The sequence below is a fragment of the Falco naumanni genome, chromosome 6 (genome assembly GCF_017639655.2).
Source record: "Falco naumanni isolate bFalNau1 chromosome 6, bFalNau1.pat, whole genome shotgun sequence".
Classification (NCBI taxonomy): Eukaryota; Metazoa; Chordata; class Aves; order Falconiformes; family Falconidae; genus Falco; species Falco naumanni.
In genome coordinates, this window is record NC_054059.1 from 78,538,150 (window position 1) to 78,557,795 (window position 19,646).

General features: G+C 45.7%; 2 protein-coding genes across 12 annotated transcripts in view; one reads left to right on the plus strand and one right to left on the minus strand.

The window, feature by feature from the left end:
• The window catches only part of FAM228B (family with sequence similarity 228 member B), a 17,915-nt gene extending 5,186 nt beyond the window's left edge, over window positions 1–12,729 (plus strand). For 4 of the 10 annotated variants that reach the window (XM_040597855.1, XM_040597856.1, XM_040597859.1 and 1 more), the window contains exons 4-9: window positions 604–720; window positions 3,693–3,761; window positions 4,422–4,619; window positions 8,289–8,366; window positions 9,202–9,289; window positions 9,396–12,729. In XM_040597855.1, coding sequence (XP_040453789.1) covers window positions 604–720; window positions 3,693–3,761; window positions 4,422–4,619; window positions 8,289–8,366; window positions 9,202–9,289; window positions 9,396–9,637 — 792 coding nt within the window. In that variant the 3' untranslated portion in view covers window positions 9,638–12,729. The remainder of the gene's footprint in view (window positions 1–603; window positions 721–3,692; window positions 3,762–4,421; window positions 4,620–8,288; window positions 8,367–9,201; window positions 9,290–9,395) is intronic. The other 6 variants (XM_040597858.1, XR_005828439.1, XR_005828440.1 and 3 more) reach the window with 6 other exon arrangements.
• The window catches only part of ITSN2 (intersectin 2), an 87,422-nt gene continuing 80,098 nt past the window's right edge, over window positions 12,323–19,646 (minus strand). For both annotated transcript variants that reach the window (XM_040597849.1, XM_040597850.1), the window contains exons 31-39: window positions 19,436–19,619; window positions 18,491–18,589; window positions 18,151–18,318; window positions 17,079–17,291; window positions 16,231–16,352; window positions 15,595–15,677; window positions 15,344–15,427; window positions 14,920–15,093; window positions 12,323–13,798 (exon numbers count right to left, since the gene is read on the minus strand). In XM_040597849.1, the coding sequence (XP_040453783.1) occupies window positions 13,641–13,798; window positions 14,920–15,093; window positions 15,344–15,427; window positions 15,595–15,677; window positions 16,231–16,352; window positions 17,079–17,291; window positions 18,151–18,318; window positions 18,491–18,589; window positions 19,436–19,619 (1,285 nt within the window). In that variant the 3' untranslated portion in view covers window positions 12,323–13,640. The remainder of the gene's footprint in view (window positions 13,799–14,919; window positions 15,094–15,343; window positions 15,428–15,594; window positions 15,678–16,230; window positions 16,353–17,078; window positions 17,292–18,150; window positions 18,319–18,490; window positions 18,590–19,435; window positions 19,620–19,646) is intronic.

Here is a 19,646-nt window from a genome sequence, read left to right on the forward strand (position 1 = left end):
TAGTCTGTCCCTCCTAGGCATGCTCAGAAATAGGTATTATAGGAAGATGTGTGTGCTCTGTCCTTCCTGTCAGCTTCTTGTAGGCTGAGTCTGTCTAGTGTTCAAGTATTGTATGAATCTTCCAGAGGAATCCCAAAAGTTAGTGCTGGTTAGCAGTGTTAGCACATTCAGAAATTATATTGCAGCCTGTTTTACGTACGCACGAGTAGGCTGCTGACTCAGTAAGCAGCAGCCTGATAGTACAATAGGTGCTTAAACTGTGAGTGGGTGGAATTGGACCTATATCTATATCTTTGTTCAGAGTGTCTAAATCATTAAAATCATGGCTTTAAATTGGGATATCCCCATCTCCATTGTTTCATCTGTGTGAAATGTTGTCCATCTCCTATCCTGAAGTATTCTTGACAACTGCTACAAGGATGCTTTGTTGCACTTCGTGCACAGAAATAAGGAAGCATCATGATGTGAAGATGCTAGGTGAACTTCTTACTGTTCTATCCCAGGTTGTAGCTTGATTGTGGAACCTAGATGAGAACCTGATCTTTGTAAAGCAGGTTGGCTTTTTATGCAGACCTATATCTTTTTTTTTTTCTGTTTATCCAGAGGTTCTCAGCACCAGCAAAGAGTGGCGCAGAAAATACTTTAGAATGCAGTAGACGTTTTGGGAAGGAAAATAAAACCAAAGATTTGCTACCACAGAGGGACTTCTGTCGTGCAAAGGTATGTGTGGAGGAATGAAATGGAATGGAAGGAATGAAGGGAGGAATGAAAACTGGTTATTTTCTAAGTCCTGTAAAATCTGGGATATATTTGTCATTGGGAAGGGGAACAAAGAACTCTGGAAATAGCAATCCAGTTTTTGGGGGGTTTTATCAAGCCTTGCATCCTTTTGAGACAGCTTTATTGAGTTCACTTTGGTATGTGGAAAAGTTTCCCATAAAACCTTAAAACAAGCTTGTGACTAGTTAGAATCATGGACTCATGGAACAGCCCAGGCTGGAAGAGGCCTCTAAAGATCATCTGATCCAACCTTTCATGGGAAAGGGACACTAGATGAGATTATCTAGTACCCTGTCCAATCACATCTTGAAAATCTCCAGTGATGGGGACTCCACCACATCTCTGGGGAGATTGTTCCAGTGAATGATTGATCCCACTGTAAAAATTTTTTCTTATATTAAAATGAAAACTTTCCCAACGCAATTTATACCCGTTGCCCTTTATCTTCTCCATGTGGCTCCTTGTGAAGAGTGCGCCTCTGTCGTCTTTGTAGTCAGCCTTTCAGTACTGGTGTACTGTGATGAGGTTCCCCCTGAGCCTTCTCTTCTCCAGGGACAAGATACCTAACTCACGCAGTTGAAGGAGACCTAACTCCTTTGGTTCTGTAAGGACTCTTCAGAGGTCTATCATCCAGAAGAGAACTTTTCACCTGTTCACCAGTGTGTGTTCTGAGTATGTTCTGCTAGTGGTTCTTCTCAGCTGGAGAGATGGCCATGTCTCCCTGGTGCTGTTACGGTACTGGTTTTAGAAAGGTTCTGTGATTACATGAGGTAGATCTATCAGATGTAATGCAACATGCTGGTTGTTTCAAATAGTAGGATGAAAGGGTCTCAAAACATGCCAGAAATTCAGGTTTCTCCTTTCTGATTTGCTTTTGGCTTGGTTTTTTGTGCTGCTTGTCTTTTCCCTGCTTGCTCTGATATATGATGTCCTGCTCATCTCAGGATAAAGCTGCCTGTTGGAGTGTGAAGCTGGTCAGTGGGGTCAAGGCATACATGACTGGGAACTACACTGCTTGTTGGGATTAAAAATTAGTATTAAGTACAGGGCGTAGCAGGCTAATTTTTCATTCTGTGCATCAAATGGCATTCCTTGAGTCTTGTACTGCCACTGGCATGGTAGACAGTGTGTGATGTGCAGAAATGCGATGACTGTAGCTCAGTTTTTAAATGGCATGAGAAGGTCACTGCAGGGATGACTTTGAATTAATCTATGGGAACCATGGGAGGTAGGCAGCAGGTCAAACAGATAAAGTGTGAATGTTTCAGCCCTGCCTCTGGCTTAGTTAGTAAAAAGCCAGTAAAAAGTAAGTAAGTAAAACCAGGTCACTTGGGGATTAATTTGTGTTGGTATGAATATTTAGTATGGATGTACAAGATAAATTTTGCTGTGGAAATAATATTTTTTGTGAACTTGTCATGGTTTAACCCAACGGGCAGCTAACCACTACACAGCCGCTCACTCCCCACCCCCTCCAGTGGGACAGGGGAGAGAGCTGGGGGGGAGTCGGGAAGAGGGGAATTAATGGGTTGAGATAAAGCCAGATTAATAGGACAGAAAAGGAAGGGAAAATAATAATTATAAAAGAATTAGAATATACAAAACAAGTGTTGCACAGTGCATTTGCTCGCTACCCACCGACTGATGCCCAGCCAGTTCCCAAGCAGCAGCCCCCAGTCAGCTTTCTTCCCAGTTTATATATTGAATGATGTCATATGGTGTGGAATATCCCTTTGGCCAGTCTGGGTCACCTGTCCTGGCTGTGTCCCCTCCCAGCTTCTTGGGCCCCCCAGCCTGCTCACTGGTGGGGTGGGGTGAGAGGCTGAAAAGTCCTTGACTTGTTGCTAAGCAGTGTTCACACTAAAACATCAGTGTGTTATCAACATCATTCTCATCCTAAATCCAAAGCACAGCACTGTACCTAGCTACTAGGAAGAAAATTAACTCTATCCCAGCCAAAACCAGGGCAACTTGTGACTTATAAAAGCTTTTGATTGACTCATGAAGAAAAGATCCCTCTGGTTAACCCACGGAGTTGGTGCTGCCTGAGCACAGGGGAGATACCCCCATTGCATGTGTGCTCTAATCTCACCTGGAGGGACTCCATCCCCAAGTGGTAGCCAAATGTGGTTTGTATTCCTTGTCCTTCTCGGCCAGAGCACAGGAGTTGCAGTTAAGAAGCCACATGTTATAAGACCTGTTTAAAAATCAAATTGACAACAGCAGGGGCTGTTCTTAAATCATGTTCTAGTGTCCTGATATTCACAATGCAGGGAACAGCTTCTGCCTATCCTGATCTTCAGAAAGAGTAAGGTGAAGATGATGCTAGAGAACTTGGCTGATGTCACAACAGTAACAGAGATTTAAAATACAAATTTGTGAGCAGAGGCAGCAGTGAGGGAGTTTACTACTTTGGAGGGTTTTTTTTTCTCATTAGCTTTCCTCTTATACTTCACTGGTTTCTTCTGTTTTTCCTTTTACACTTTTATGAGTTCCTTGGGGTTTTTTATGATTCCTTGATTTATTTGATTGCTATTTGTATAGCATGGCTATATTGAAAATGAAGGTGTGGAGAGGTTCCTTGGCTATCTTCGTTGGGCACACGTGAGCAACAGTAGGAAGGACCAAGTGGTGGTGCAGTCGCAGTGAGGAGCCGCCAAGGAGATATATGGTCTGGTCCCACTGAATGTATACATTCCAGTTCTTCCAGTGCTCTTCTGTTGCTATGTTTAACCTAACTGTTAAGAACAGGTCTCACAAGCATATGCCTGCCTGTGCTATTTTTCCAGCTGGGTTGTGGTATAATAATGCCATTAATCACAACACAAGTCATTATGTTGAATTTGAAAGTAATTCTAACCCTTATTGTAAGTCCTGCTTTTACTTCATGTACGTTTTGGATGTTTTGTTAGGGAGCACCTGATGAAGACATTATTGCTTCTGTTCAGTGCATCTTGGACAGAGAAAGTTATTTTGTAAGGGTAAGAAGTAGTTTCTCTTTCCTCATTTGCTGTGTGCTTTCCTGCATGTCAATGTTTTTTTCCTCTCCCTCAGTGATTCATGAGAAAATGTCAATTGTATTAGTGAAAAACTAAATCTGTAAGTACAAGTTACCGGCCTCAGTCTTCTTGGGATAGGGCTGAAATGATAACCCTAAATATGAGCTTAGGAATCATCTGTCTTTGACTTACGTGCCCCTCTGCACCTAACATTTGTTCTGTGGATGATGGTGGGCCTGCAAATGGAGGGCAGGAGTGCTGATCTGATCTAGCAGATTGCCAGTGCTGCAGGGAGAATGTCCTTCTCCTGCTGCCTGTCTTGCAGTCCAGGGCTTATCAGAGCCCTGCTCTGAAGTGATTTCAGTCCACTAACCTGGTGGGGGAAAGTGAATGATTTTCTGCCAGTCTTCACTACAGCTTAAAAAATTAAAGTCTGAATGCCAGAGCTTGAGCCAGGGGGAGCTTGGAAACAAGTGGTAGGAAGTGGAGAGAGGGAAGAGAAGAAAGAAGGGCTGGAAAACAGAGTCTTTGCAGCAGTGACCAGTCAGATCACATCACCCAAGCTGCATGGCTTCACCTATGGAATCTTTAATGTGGTTGGCCAACAGGTTGCATGGTTTTTATTTTCAATTTCTGTCTTAGGAGGTGGACACATATTTGAGGCACAGTGATTTCTTAAATCTGAGAAAGAAGGAGATCCTGTACAAGAAATGGCTTGAGGATGTTTCAGAGCCACTGCTGCAGAAAATTGAACACAAAATGGACAGCCAGTCAAGCAAAGAAATACAGAAAAGGAAAGAAGAACAACTCTCTCTCTATTTAGACTACTGTAAAAAGAAGGTATGGAAGAGAAGTAAATTTCTGTCAAGGAGAGCGTTGCATACAGAGGGTGTAGACAGGATCAAGGTTTTAGCTGTTACTTGCTGTTCCACTGAGTAGCCTGGAGTTAGGTACGCTTTACCTGTAACTTACTCTTTCCAAGGACTTCTGTAACGGTGACACATATCGCTACAGCTGTTTAAGTTCACCATCTGATGGGAACTGCATTGTTTGTGAGCATGTGCTGGGATCTGAATGTGGTGAGATGCCATGATTTAGTGGATTTCCCTCTGTGGGATGGACCACTTAGAGGGAAAACCTTGAGCCCTTTCAGCTGAAACCAAAGGCTGGGTCTGTGAGCAGGGAGTATACCATGCTCTCATGTCTCAGGAGTTCAGCTAGAGCAGTACTGCAATATGTTGGCAGAGCAGGAGTGAAACAATTTCGTGGCCTTGGATGCTACTGGTCAAGCTTTATAAAAGAAAAAAGGTGGGAACAGGGAGACACAGACAATTTTCTTAAGTCTGCGTGCATGTTAATAGACCCAGCTCATGGATTCTGTAGTTCCGCGTGTTTCAGTACTCACAAAAACTGCAGTCACTGTAGGAAATACTTGTTGGTTTTCTTGATTTTGCTCTGCTGTTGAGTGTCAGATCCCATGACTCAACTTTCTGCAACTTAGGAATGGATATATAGAGCAGTAAGAGCAGTTACATAATCTGCCACAAACAGAATAGTATTTTACACAGAGCAGGCTTTTGTTGTCAGTGGAAACCACTGCACATTGGAGTTATGAGACTGTAAGCAAGCTTCCCATCCAGAAATGAAAATGCCATTGGAGGTGTGTTATTTTAATGAGAGCAAATTACCTCTTTTTCAGAGAGATGTGAAAGACCCATGCATTTAAACTGCATGTAATAACAAAGAGCTGAACCAGCCGTACTGCTGAAGTCCTGGGATGTAGGATATGCTGGGTGTACTGTACATATCTGCATCAGTCCACCTTGCAAGCTTCTGTGTCAGGTCAGGACTTTGCTGGGTGTCCTCCGAAAGCAGTGGCTGGTGTACTGGGTGGGATGTGTCCTTCTCCCTGAACAAGCCCAGCACCAGTGATCAGCCTCCACCTTTTCTCCTTGCTCTGTGGTGTCGGTTCTATTATCAGCATGACTGAAAAGCAGGCTGAAGCCTTTCAGAGTAACAGGACAATTAATGTGCAGGACAGTTAATTTGCATAAGTTTGCATTAATTGTGGCAGCATATGATAAATTTTGCAGAACTTAAGACAATTCTGTGGATTGGTTAATACACTGATTTCTGGCTGTGCATTTTTTCCCCACTCCCTTTTTGTCCATTTTCTCTTGCTCTCTTCCCTGCTATTTGGCTTCTCCTTGTCCTGTTCCCTGGATCTTTTCACCTTCCTGTGCCTCTGTCACCAGTCTGTTCCCTCTTTCTGTATCTATTCTGCTTTCCTCTCTGTCTCCCTCCACTCAACTCTTTTACTCCATCCCCAAGTCTCACTACTTTGCCCCTTCTGTCAAGACTTTTGTCCAGTGCTGTGTCTCTCTCTCCATGTTGCTTCTGATGATTCCTCCAAATTCTCCACTGTCTTCTGCTTTTCAAAACTGCTTTCTTCCCCTTTCCTCCATTCTCCTCCTCCCCTCTAACACTCCTCACTGTCCTTCCAGGCTCCTCCATCGCAGTCTTTCTGTCAGCTTACTTTTCTGCCTCTTTTTCCATGCCATCTGCGCCTTCCTCCTTTACCTCCCTTCCTTGACTCTCCTTTGTTCCACTGACCTGCTTGTATGTGGGGGTCTTGCCTTAAATCTGCCTCCTTTTCACCCCCTTTCTCACCTCCTCCTTACCTCCAGCCTCAGGGGTGTGGATTGCAGGTGCACGATAAGCTGGTTGGTCGCTGCGTGAAGATAGCAGCAGTGCTGCTTTTCTTCTGGCACCAGCAGATGTGCACACCGAAGCCTGCAGGGAGGAAGAAGTTTCCCTGGCATGGGTTGCTGCTGTGTTAGCCACAACTTAGCTTCTGGTAGTCCAGGGTACTGTGGGCATTGTATGCTGAAATGCTGCAGAGTAAGAGACCCTTTTGACTCACTTTTAAGAGCAGGCTGTTACTCAGCTTTCTGCCAAGGGGTGTGTGCGTGATAATGCATCGACTGCAGGGAGGGATCAAACATGGGGTGCACTGCAGAGCACCTAGCACAGCTGACTGAGGTCTCAGCACATGTTGTGACGGGTTGGTATGTAGTAATAAACCAAGTGGTGGCACTAAAACTCTGCAAATTGAGGCATGTTAGGGCTTAAAGCTTTCCAGGGAAAGAAACAGGAGACAGGGGGTGCGGCTGCTGCTTGCTCCCTGGGAAACAGCCAGATCCTGGGGAGCAGAGGCCGCTGCAGGGGCAGCAATGTTCATGCTTAGCAGTAGCTGAAACCCCATGGAAGCTGCCCAGGTGTTTGCTGAGTGTCTGGGAACAGCAGAGGCCCTTGGGGCCCAACTCACTTGCCCACCTTCAACATAGTCACATCTTAAACATACTGCAGATCTCACTTTGTTTGGTTTGGACTCTTGCAGTGCTCCTGAACTGTTCAGGTCAAAGTATGGCTTTTCTAAATCTTAACTTGAAATCACGTCCACAGATTGCCAAAAAGAACTGTGTACGGCTGAGATCTAGAAGGCCATGGGCTGAATGCTTCCTTCCTTCCTGGGACCCCCCCGGAGAATCATCTGCACAAGGAAGCTGAAAAAACTATCTCCAAGGTTTTGGAAGAATGACTGAAAATATTAGGGAGAAGTATTTTACATGCTTGCCCCATTCTTACTATTCTTAGGGCATTGTTTGTGGCCTCTGTTCTTTTATCTTTCCTTCTGGTTTTGTTTTCTCCTCTGTACAGCTCTTATTTGATGCAATTTAGATGAGTCCTGGCTTATTGGCTGTAAACAGTTTGGAGACAAGTGGTTGTAATTGACCTTTCTCAGCATCAGGTTTGATCAGTGTGTTGACCTTGGTCTCTGTTCAGCTTCTTGGTAGCCTGTTTGATCAGGTGACCTTTGGTCTTGGCCTCAATAGTGAACGCCAAGTGGGGGTACTTGGTGTTCCTCGGCTAACTCTGGTCATAGGGAACTTGAACTGCAGGATTTGTTGCCCGCGGAGTTCTTGATGAGACGGAGCTGTGGTCTGGACCATCAGGTATGGTTCAGCTCTTTACTCCTCTATACAGATAGAAAAGCAGGCTAACCACAGGGCTTGGAGCTCGCATCTCGCAGGCCAGTGACCTGCCCAGGGCTATGGCCGGTGAGGGCTCTGTCACTTCATTTTTTTCTTTCTTTTCTTCTTAATACCTGTTTCCTTCTCTGTCAAAACATTTTCCCTTGAATGAAATTCCCATTTTCTTGACAGCTGTAGTATTTTAGCTTGTAATTATTTCTGGATGCTTCATGAAATCATTTATTACATATTTATGCCCATGATAAATTAAAATGGGTGGAGGAATTTTCCTGTGACATTTCAGTCACCTTCTCTCTGAGGTGCAGCGTGTGAAAATTCAGGCGGCCTTCTCCCCGCCAGCTCTGGTGCTGAGTTCGTAGCATGCCTGGCTGTGTAGTACCTAGGCTGGCTGCTCTCTCACTGGTTTATCACCAATAGCTTTTGAGACCTGACCCAGTACCGGCTTCTCCCACAGGGCTACGTGGCTTTGGAAACTTATGACCCATCAGAGTATGACCCGTTCTTCCTGAAGACCCATACGGACTGCTGGAAGGTGGGATGGCCTGTTACCCCGTGAGGTTTAGAGGCACCCTTTGACCAGCAGGAAGGGCAGGGTTAGGAGGCAGAGCATGTTACTGACGTGCTGCTATGGGGCTGGCGTACAGCAACACATGATGGTTTCATTAATCAATACAGGGCCCAGCTCCTACTGCGTTTAAGCTCAAGAGTGTTTGAAAAGAGTTTTCACTGGGAACATGGTTTGGATCCATACTAAGCCCAGATCTGGAGGCACAGTAGGCAATGGCAGGGGGATGTTTGTTTTCCTTATCTCAAATTCATTGTGGCAACCTGGGAAGTGTCATGTCTAATGAGGGTTGGTGAGCTCCCAGGCAAGCTGGGTGTGTGCTTTGTAGAAGGAAATAATCTGACAGTTCAGGTGATCTTTACAGAAGCTCACTGTGGTAACAAAATAGAAGAGTTAGGTTGGACTGACACAAATCCATGAAGTAAAAGTCTCTAAATCCCTTCTGGGTGCTGTGATCCCTTAGCAGCTGTGGGGACTGAGCTGATACTTCATTGCAGTCATGTGCCACGCAGGGTTCATCAGTATCAGCTGCCCTCCAGGAGCTCAGCTCTCATATCTCTGGTCTAACTTTGTGGCAGAGTTGCTGAATGCGTTATGGCCTGCCTGAGGAGCTGAGATGCTCAGCACTTCTCAGGCCACTCAAGTCTGTGTCTCATGGTTTTACTCATAAAAAATGAGGCTGATGCTCCTTCCCTGCTAATCAATGGTACTTTGACAGTTATCTCCGACTTTGGTCTTTTGAGGCTCTCTGACAAAGTGCTTGTGTTGGTGCATAAGCATGAAATAACTGTCTCTGTCACAGGTTTCAATACCACCTTTACAGGATCCTCTGTTAAAAGACATTCAAAGAAAATTAATTGAGACGGGCATTATCAAGCAGTGTGAGACAGGTATTTTGAAAAATCGTTATCCCTTGGAAGTGTTTCATATGGGGGCACCACCCTTGCTCGTGACAGTAGATGCTCACATGAAGCCCTTGTTTTTTTTTCTTGCCAGGAAGACCATGCTCTACCAGAGAGCTGAACAAACTGAGCAGAGCAGAACTGCCACAGCTTCCCTTGGGCCGGCAAGGCATGGATGCAGCCCAGTGGCTGAAGGTGCCACACGCCTACATCGCGAGCGAGGTCCACCAAAGGAAGAGGCAAGAGCTAATGTGCTGTTTACTGAGAGGCAGCACAACAGCTACGGTGGATGAGGCCTCTCCTTGGCTGCACAGCAGAGTATTTGCTAAAACTTAAATTTCATGGTGAATTCTGCTTTGTTGTGTATTTCTCCTGAGAAAGGAGTGTTGGTGAAGGGAAAGCCTTCAGGTATGGATTGGACAGCAGGTTGTATTAGAGCAGAGCATTGATGGTCAAGCTGAGCCTTGCAATAAAGTGGCTTTTGGTGGGGTTTCCTGCATTTTCTGCTTGCAGCCTGGCAGGCAGGCCTGCATGTCAAGCTGTGGAAGATCTCCTGGATGCTTTATTGGAAGATCTGAAAGGGTTTAGTGTTCATACTTGCTTTGGATTTTGGGGGTTGTTTTGCTATCAGTTTCTAGATTTTTGGGAGCAGAGCGAGGTCCCCTACTTGTATCACAGGCTGGTTGAGGTTGAAAGGGACCTCTGGAGGTCATCTTGTCCAACCCCCCAGCTAAAGCAGGGCCACCTAGAGCCAGTTGCCCAGGTCCATACCCAGACAGCTTTTGAATATCTCTCAAGGATGGAGACTCCACAGCCTCCCCGGGCAGCCTGTGGCAGTGCTCGGTCACCCTCACAGCAGCAGAGTGTTTCCTGGTGTTCAGATGGTACTTCCTGTGGTTCAGTGTGTGCCCATGGCCTCGGTTCTGTCACTGGACACCACTGAAAAGAGCCTGGCTCTGTCCTCTGTGTACCCTCCCTTCAGGGGTTTGTACACACTGATGAGATTCCCCCGGAGCCTTCTCCAGGCTGAACTGTCCCAGTTCTCTAGGCTTTGTCTCGTATTTGCTCTTTGACCACTGAGATAAGGTTACCTGTCCTGGCTTAAGCCACCAGGCTGGTCCTGTACAGGAGCAGCCTGTGCTGAGGGAGCTGCGCACAACTCCAGTACATTGCATCCTGTAGCTGAGCTTCATAACAGGCTTTTTTTTTTTTTTTTAGGTGTACGGGCTGGTTGGACTCAGAATACAGTAGAGGTCACTAATGGTGGTGCAGCGGTGCAGCTGCCTAAGCTGAAAACACTAGAGCCCCAGCTAGCCCTGATAGAGAAGCATTTGGGATCAGTGAAGAGTGATTTTTATTTGTTGGGTTTTTGTAATTATGTTGGGTTTTTTAAAGTCCCAGTGCTTGGACTCACCCCTTTTGAAAGCTCTCTGGTTCTGCCATTGCAGAGCACAACAGTTAAGGGAACTGCTGCTCCCCAGTGCCAACAGCGTTAAAGCTGAACTGGGCGCCTGATGTCCTTCCCGAGCCAAGCCCGCTCTCTCCCCACCAGCCCCTGCCGTGGCCCAGGGCTTTACCCCAGCATGTTTACAGCAGTTATGGGATAATGACGCGTTCCAGGAGGAAAACTAGTCACACAAACATTTCCTGGAGTGACTCGGTGTGGGAACAAGCCAGTGCAGGAAGCCGCGCTGGGCTACAGCAGCCTTTGTGTTGCACAGACTGGCAATTGCTTTTACTTCTTTTTTAAGGCAGAAAGTCATCAGCCACCACAAAGAATGGCAAGAACCGATGATGGCACCTGTCCTCCAGCTGACTGCAGTGGCAAGCGCAGCCATCGGAAGGTACCAGCTGCAGAATATGTCACATCTGCCACAGCAAGTGATAGCAGGCTGAGTCTTGGGGCAAACTCAATAAACTCACTGTCTGAAACTCACGGCTCTGAAGTGCCGTTACCCAGCAGCCAAAGAAGTGTTTGAGGTGCTGCTGCTGTTATTTCCAGCTCCAGTTCATGCTCAACAGGCCAAAACCTGCTGTTCTAGGACAGGGGTCCTCAAACATTTTAAACAGGGGGCCGGCGCACGGATGAAGTGGCAGGCAGCCATCTGCAGCTGCTTGGTTCCCCCCCCAAATACCGGGGGCCGGATTGAGGACTCTGGGGGCTGTATCCGTCCCGTGGGCTGTAGTTTGAGGACCCCTGTTCTAGGAGGTTTGACTTAGGCTCAGCTCTGTGAATGTTCTGTGGGTTATAGGGTGACAGTCTTTGTATTAAAGGAGATGAACTGGTGAGAGAAGTTAGAATGAAGTCTGGTATAGGCTTCTCTTCGCTGCGGTGCAGAATCTGTGTGCAACCCCCAGGTCTGGCAACAGCTACAGCTCTGGGTACTGCAGGAAGGGTGAAGGTCAGCAGTGGGCAGAGGGAGCAGCAAAGCTTGCTAAATTGTAGTTGTAATTGTTGCAATTTTGCATGAAGCTGAAATAGGCCACCTTGAGATTTAGGAACAAACCCCCTCCCTGAGAAGGAGGTGCTCCTGGCCGTGTGCCTGGCCAGCAGACGGGTACGGGAGAGTGGCTTAGAAGGCACTGATAGGGAAATGATGGTTGTTTTTGTGCAAATCTTTATCAGAACTCCCATAGTGAATGTCTTGCAAACTATTATTTGCAAAATAATGTTAGGCTACTACCAAGGTTTCAAAGGACTTTCTCCTGGAGGCAGTGTACAAGCAGTAAATCAAACTTTACCGTACGTATTGAGTGTTCTGAGGAGGCAGGAAATAATGAGGGGGGGGGGGGAGTGGGAAGTGTGCTTGTACAAAATGCCTGGCATTTTCCGGAAGGTCAGTGCTAAGCAACAAATGCTGTCAGCACCCTCTAAATCCATTTCTTGTTCCAGTGCGGTCCCTGTCTCCCTGCTAGTGTGACTGCACAGCAGCTCTCGTGTCAAAGCCTGGAAACAGAATTTTCCCTCTGCTTGTACAAGAAGCTCCAGACTCCCACGGCACAGACACCATCTCTCAAGAGTTGCCAAGATTTAGTTTTATTTAGGATTAGAAATACTGAACCACAGAAAACTGTTAAAAGTAACAGAGGTTGACTCAGCCCTGTAACAGGAGGGTACACAGATGGCAATCAGGTGTGAAACTGTCAGACATCAGGATGTATTGGTGCACCCATGGAAAACAAGAGCAGGGGCTGCTCAGAATTGCATGCTGTGCTTTTTCAACAAAGCAGTTTAAGGAGGCAGTAAAACGGTTACAATGTATCAAACTCTTTATAAACAAACTTTTTTTTTTAAAAACCATCTCTGATTTTGGTACCAAGAGACAGTTTTTGGTATTCTATCAATCTTGTTCTACAGATTCATGTTGGGGTGACAGTTTCCCCCGAGCAAACCTTTTAAACTTGTAATAAACTCTTCCTGATTTTAATCCTGTAAGTTTTCCTCATTATTTCACATTCCCCTGTACAATAAAATATACTTTTTAAAAATCACTATGCATCAATAAACATCTGTAGACAAATTACATTAATAAACTTATATTTTACTCTCTATATACATGTTGGCAATGTCAAAAGCTTCAAGATTCACATCGAGGTCTGCAAGACCAAGGAAATGTACACAAATAACTTAGGTTTAGGAAAAAAAAAGCTGAAGAATATTTTTCCACATTATTGTGGGTCACAGTATTTAAAATATTTTTTCTAGTTATTTTTCACAACCACATTGTCTCAGCAGAGAATGATGAATCAAACTGAAGCAGAAAGAAAAATCAAGTAGCAGTTACTGATTTCAGTGCAGAACTAAGTCAAGTAAAGAACTACACTTGATTCTTACAGAATATACAATATATCGGAGACTTCTCCAGTGCTAAGGCTTCTCCAGCATTTACTCTTAAAACTATCATCCTGAGATGGGAAGATTCCAGTGGATATCACCTTTCAGATTTCAAATGGAATGATTCTAGTTCTGAGCTTAAACCATTCCCCAGTCTATAAGTCAGACTAAGTGGTAAAATATACATACATCTTGATGCCACACTTCTACTTAGTATTTTTTATGGCCCTGAAAATGGAAACATTGGCATCCAAAACCAAGATATTCCAACATAATAAAAAGGCACTGAACTATAGTACTGTATATACAGTAACATTTGTGTTTGCATAGATCAACAACAACTTTGAGCACTGCAACAAACTAAATGCAACCAGTAACTAAGAGGAAATACGGAAGCAGCAGGAACTCTTGCTTAATTAACCAGCATGGGGCAAGGAATCTTTTAAAAAAAATTTTTCAGGCTGTCAGCTTCAGTTGTCCTTCATAAATTAAAAAAAAATGTTCTTAGAGGAGTGTTTTCTGATCAAATAGCTGCAGGTCAAAACGAACCCAGACTTCACCTGTTGGAACTTCATGCAGCAGTAAATGTTTGGTCATGGGGCCTTTGCTTTCTTGTTCTGTTCTGATTTTTGCTACTGGAACTTCAGTGCGACCCAAAAAATCTGTTGGGTAAGGAAGAAATTTCATTAAGCAAAGATGTTAAGCTTAGAAAATCTGAAGGTGTTGGATTAAGCAGCAATGCTGCATGGTACGTATTCAGTTCCAGAGCACTGCTCCCAAGCTTCATGTTTGAAAAGCCCACAGCCCTGTGTACATTTTGTAAAGCGGTGACAAAAAAGAGCCTTTCTAGAAGACAAAAATGCTATGGAATTAGGATGGAAAACATGCCTTTTATGTCACAATTTGATCTAAGGGCTTTAAGAATACAGTTCCCTTTCAGAAACACCATTTCAAATGTTCACCTGTCTTTGAGCTGGAAGGTCAGAATTAAGTGATGGAACTTGTTTACAAGTCACCTGTGCTGCTACAAAGAGAAAAATAAATCAACTGTTTTGGCTCAGCCAACTTTCAATGAGGCTCATATATCATCCTTTTCACCAGAACAATGGCCTTGAACAACTGCTGCCACTAGCAGGTTTACAGTCCCATTCAGGAATGACATACCCTCTTTGTGGCCATTTCATATGTAACACCTTTGTGTCTGTGTGTGCATTAAAAGGTTTACCATGAACTGAAAAACAGACACAGCTGTCTGACTGGGAAGAGCCCAGCAAAGTCACGTTCCCTCACAGGAGAAAAGACTGAGCTACAGTTACACACAGGGCCACTCGGGTCAAGGCACTACCTTCCAAATCTGCAATAATCAACTGTGTGTCAGAGCCCTGATAAAGCACTTACCCTTTTAAAGAGTACTAGAAGCGACTGACTGTGGAAAAAGAAACCTTATCAAGCTGTTGCTGTGCAAATATAACCTAGCACCTTATTTTCGCGCAGCTACACTGGGAGAGAAAAGCTGTGGCTTTTCAACTTCTCCGTCTTGCCAGCCTGACAAAAAAAATAATTCTGTATCTGACAGAAAAGCCAGAGTGGGACCAAACCCGACTGCCCAGAGCTCCTGGCTTGGGAAGGCTATTACCGAACCTCTTGAGTAAGGAGGCATTGTTTTTAAACAACGCTTTTCAGGAAGCAATCATAGCTACAGGTGCTTGGAATCCTGGTGAGGAGCTGTGCACCCCAAGTCACAGAAAAGCGTTCTTTTCCTAAAATAAATGTTCACACTTACCATCGGGTGAGAACTGATCCCTGTCAAACATGGTGATACACAGGACATCCTGATACAGATCCTTAATGAAGAACTGGCAGTTGAAGTTCCACTTGGGGTTCAGGGTATCCTGCAGGGTCCTTGTAGTGTAGCTCTGGGAGCCCATGCTGATTTCACAGTAGGGGTTGCTCTTCCCTAAACACAGAACACGCAGTGAGACACCTCTGCCGTGCAGACACCTCCCCCTCGGGACACACATCGATGCTGCTGTCCAGCAGATGTGGGTCAGGTAACCCCTATATCCTCGAGCAGCACAGAGCTGGTTCTTCACTTGGTCCTCTGAAGCTAAATAATGGCTAATTCGTTCAGAAGCTGCAGCTGAAAGCACAAAGTTTCCCAAACCACCGAACTCCTCCCAGCAAGCCTCTCCATTTCCTTCACTTACCATTGGGCTTACAGGCCTTGAGTTCTGTCGCTTCAATCACGTGCACCATCAGGCGTCCTATTCCTGAGGTTTTCTGTGAGCGAGCTGGGACCAAACAAAGAAGTCAGAAATAAATGGATCGATCACAACCATAACAATTGGCAATGGATCTGAAGAGGGAGACCCTACACAGACACCATGGCATCCTCCAGAAGAGGCCCTGCCCACACGTCCACAGGGGTGAGGGGGACACTACAGAACTCGGCGGGTACCTTGATAAGCCTTTTCACGTTTCTTCTTCTCGGTTTCGATGTACTGCTCTGATGCTGCCTTGATTTTCTGGACCCAGGCAGTACTGCAAAGAGCAATCCCTATGGTCAGGGTCACACCACAGGCTGGAAACTCTTCAGTATCGGCGACTCTGCCCCCGTTTCTTTTGCCATTTCTCCCACCACCACCACCCCGGGTTTCAGAGGCATCGCACATCAAGTCAGCTCAAGGACTAAAGCGATGGGGTTTTTGGATTTAATCTTTTGCCACATTTACACATCAACCTAAATAAGTGAAAGCGGTGCTGCTGTTTTTTATTAAAAACTGCTGGGTCACGCTGAAAACTGACCAGGACTGGGGAAGAATCCTATGGGGCGCTGGACTTTGCAGCCCTAAACTGTTCTTCCATACGACTGTTACATCAAGGAGCAGTAGATGTAACTGGATTCCACTGCAAGAGCTGCTGCACAAGCAGAACAAAATCAGAGAAAACTTGCAATTCAAATAAAGAGTCAAATGAGTTTCTTTCCTGACCAAGAGACTAAACCTGTTCTTGAACTCAGAGACCCCCACGTCTGCTCAATGGGAACAGCTGTGAGCAACAGGTTTAAGCTCAGGTCTGCATTTTCTCTACTCACCGCTCATTAATGTTGTCAGTTTTAAGCGTGTAAACTCTGTCAATGTGTGATATGTGGAAAACTGGCTCATCACTGGAAGGATCTGTGGGCAATTTCACTAGGACTTCGTTAAGGAAAACAGGCTGAAAGAGAAGCAAATATCCCTGTGGCAGCATCACCCTGACAATAAGCAGAAACTCTACAAGGATGTTTAAATACAGTTTTACTGTAGGGAAAATGAAAGTTGTAGGACACAAGACTAACAGTCAGATCACCCTGTAAAGGATGTGAGAAAGGACTGGGGGGAAAACTGCTCTGGTGATACACCCCATCCTGTCTTCCTGGATGAAGAGCTTTGTGAAAAGGGCAGGACTGCCTAAGCAGAGCTGCAGTTCAGAGCCTGGAAAGCCTGGGAATCTCTCAGGTTCCCCGTTGGAAAGCAGCCCTGATACTTAAACTTATCTCCCAACCCAAAATCCTGAGAACACACACTGTGTGGGCACAGAGACTAAAGTTTTGCACTTTTTACTGTTTTCTAAAGAAGTACAGGTATTTTTCTTGTGGGTGCGGGAACCTGTGCAAACTTAAGCCGAGGCTCCTGCTTCTGAACATCCCACCCAGCTGCTCAGGCATGACGCTGTTCCTGCCTTTTCACCTCAAAGTGGACGGAAGTGTGTATTAAACCAAGACCAGAAGCCTGTCTTTTCTGGGGACTAAGCCCATTCGTGCATGTTGGCTGACAGTACGTGCCCGTGTGACAGCTAACAACCAGGGCCAGCCGGCTAATCCCAGCCGGGACAACAGCATTCCTCACCCCGAGCCAGGTCCCACTGTATCAACAAGACCACGGAGCACCGTGAGTCACTCACCATTTTGTACATTTTGAACTGGGAGTTGGATTTGGGGCTGAACAGCTTATCGGAGCCGGAAGATACAAACTGTTTAACCATGTAGGTGAGCAGGAGAAAGTCATTGAAAAGGAAGCCATACAGCTCCTTACTGCTCTTGGCCTTGTACAGCTTGCCGCTGTGCAGGAGTTTCCGTGGGCCCAAGCAATTTGTGAGGGAGTTGAACACGGGTTGCTAGGAGAGACAAAACTCATTAGCAGCAGTAAGTTGATGCGGATGTCAGTTCCCGCTGCTCTTCACAGTGAAGGCTACTCAAGCTGCTCAAAACGCTCTTCTTTTTGGTTTCATGACTTTAGTTACAAATGAAGAGAAGGGAAACTGGTTTACGATCCGCCATGGTACCACCACTACTCCCAGCCTAAAGGAGATTTAAGCTTTACCAACACCACACACGGGGGTCTGATGGATGAAGGCATTTACCTCACAGCCACTGTTCTGTTGTCCAGAAGCTGTGTTTAGGAAAAGCCTGCAGAGTCTGCACTCACGTCACCTCTTACGGGTGCAGGACTAGGTGATGCAACCAGGACAGACCCGTTGGGCCTGTCAAGTCCTGGTTCCTTACGCAGCCAGCGGAGACCTGTCACAACACCTCACTTTGAAGGCTGTCCTGAAAGGTACAGGAGCCTGAACCCCACATATCTGTAAGGACCTGGTATTAAGGGCTTCTGTGCCCCTCCTGCATGAAGGAAGACCCTGGGAAACACACACTAAGTGAAATTCCACATAGTAACACCTGACTTAGCCAGGTGGCACCACAAGCAGAACTTCAGAGATAGTTACTTTTGTTTGCTTCATGGTTTAGATGGTATCAGTTTTAAGCTGATAAATCAAGATTTCTCCACTGCCACAATGATGCGAAAAGGGCTCATCCTGTTATGGCTGTGAGCAAAATTTAGTAAAAGCTGCTCTGCCACGAGCTCGGCAGTGGATGACATTCCAATAACGGATGTGAGCAAGGCCTCCCACTCCTTCCCCCAGCCTTTCTGAAATGACTCGGAAAAGTCTCCGCCATACAGCGTATCAACGCGGCTACCTCAGCAAGACCTTCGCACTGGACGTGGGACTGTATCCATTCCAGCCTGTCCGAGTTCTCTTTCTCACGCACCCCTTCATTAACTTGAGAGCACAGCTCCTCCGCACGCTCCAAAGCAAGCTTGAGGTTACTGTGATCGGGGTGATTTTCTGGAGTGTTCTCTAGAATCTGGTATGGATCAAAAATGGGAGAAAACAAGATAAAACCAGACGTAAGCACAGGTCCTGCTTCCCCATGCTCTCAGAGAAATCCCCATAAAGGGACAAGGCTTTTTTTTGCTTTTGCTATTGAGACCAAACTCAAAAGTATTCACCTACAAAACCTTGCTTAGGGTACTCACACTCTTTATAAGCAGAGGATAGCGGGTTATTCTTTGCATAGGTTTCAGGAGGAAACTGGAGAGGGGCATTCCTTTGCAACGAGGGTCCAAGGCAAGTTTCTATGGTGCAACCCAGAGATTTAACAGAGACACTGCATTACTCATCAAGAAACAATTGGCTCACCGCACTGAAAACTGATCAGATTCATTTTTCCAGGCATTCCAAGAAATCTCAGCTTTTTCGGTAAGCAAACAATATCTAGAACAAACGAGAGCCGGTGCTGTCATTGTACCCAGACGCTTTGCCAGCACAAGCTGCAGGATCATTGCTCATGCAGAATCCTTACATTCAAAAGAGTTCCAGCTTTTATTTTGACACTACAGGCTCCACTCAGGTTGAAAAAAACAAAGCAATGAAAGAAAGAAATGCCTGATGTCAACAGTTCTGGCATTTCTCCTTTCATGGCCCCAAAGCCACCACACCACCTGCAGTATGGCAGCAATTCTTTATTTATTTCGGCGGTGTGCCTGCCTGTGACGCTCACGGCACACCTCCGGCCCCAGCAACCCCACCGTTCAGACACACTGCACGCCCCCCACTGAATTACAAACGTGTTCAGAACAGCAGCTTTTTTATTTCAACTCCACAGACTCTTACCCCTTCTGACAGCGTGAATTTTTGGGATGGTGCAGACACCGGCACCGTAGCTTTGTGGGGTTAGCGTTACACTGAAGTAACAAGCAACGGAATGGGAAATGGAGTAATAAATTAGCTGGAGAGAAAGACAGGTACATAAATGTAAAGCATACACAGCGTTAACCATGGTCATCATATAAATACACCTTGGAAGGTTCTTAGCTATTTTCGCAACATTTTACTCTTCTGGGTTATTTTGAGCTGGTCAATGCCGATTAGATGGGCTCCTGTCATTCAGGAAAAGGCACAAAAGCTACCGAATAAGATACCTTCAAGTAGTCTTTGAAATCAGCATCTTCATCAGTTTTCTGCTGCAGCAACGAAGCTCCATTAAGCTGGCAGCTGCAGAACCGAATGTAGGCCTGCATGTGAGACAGCTCGGCGGCCAAGATGTCCCCAATCATCTGCACGGGCATTTTTTCTCCTCCTGTTTTCTTACGCACTCGCAAGGCTCTGAAGAGGAAAGAAAACACCATCCAA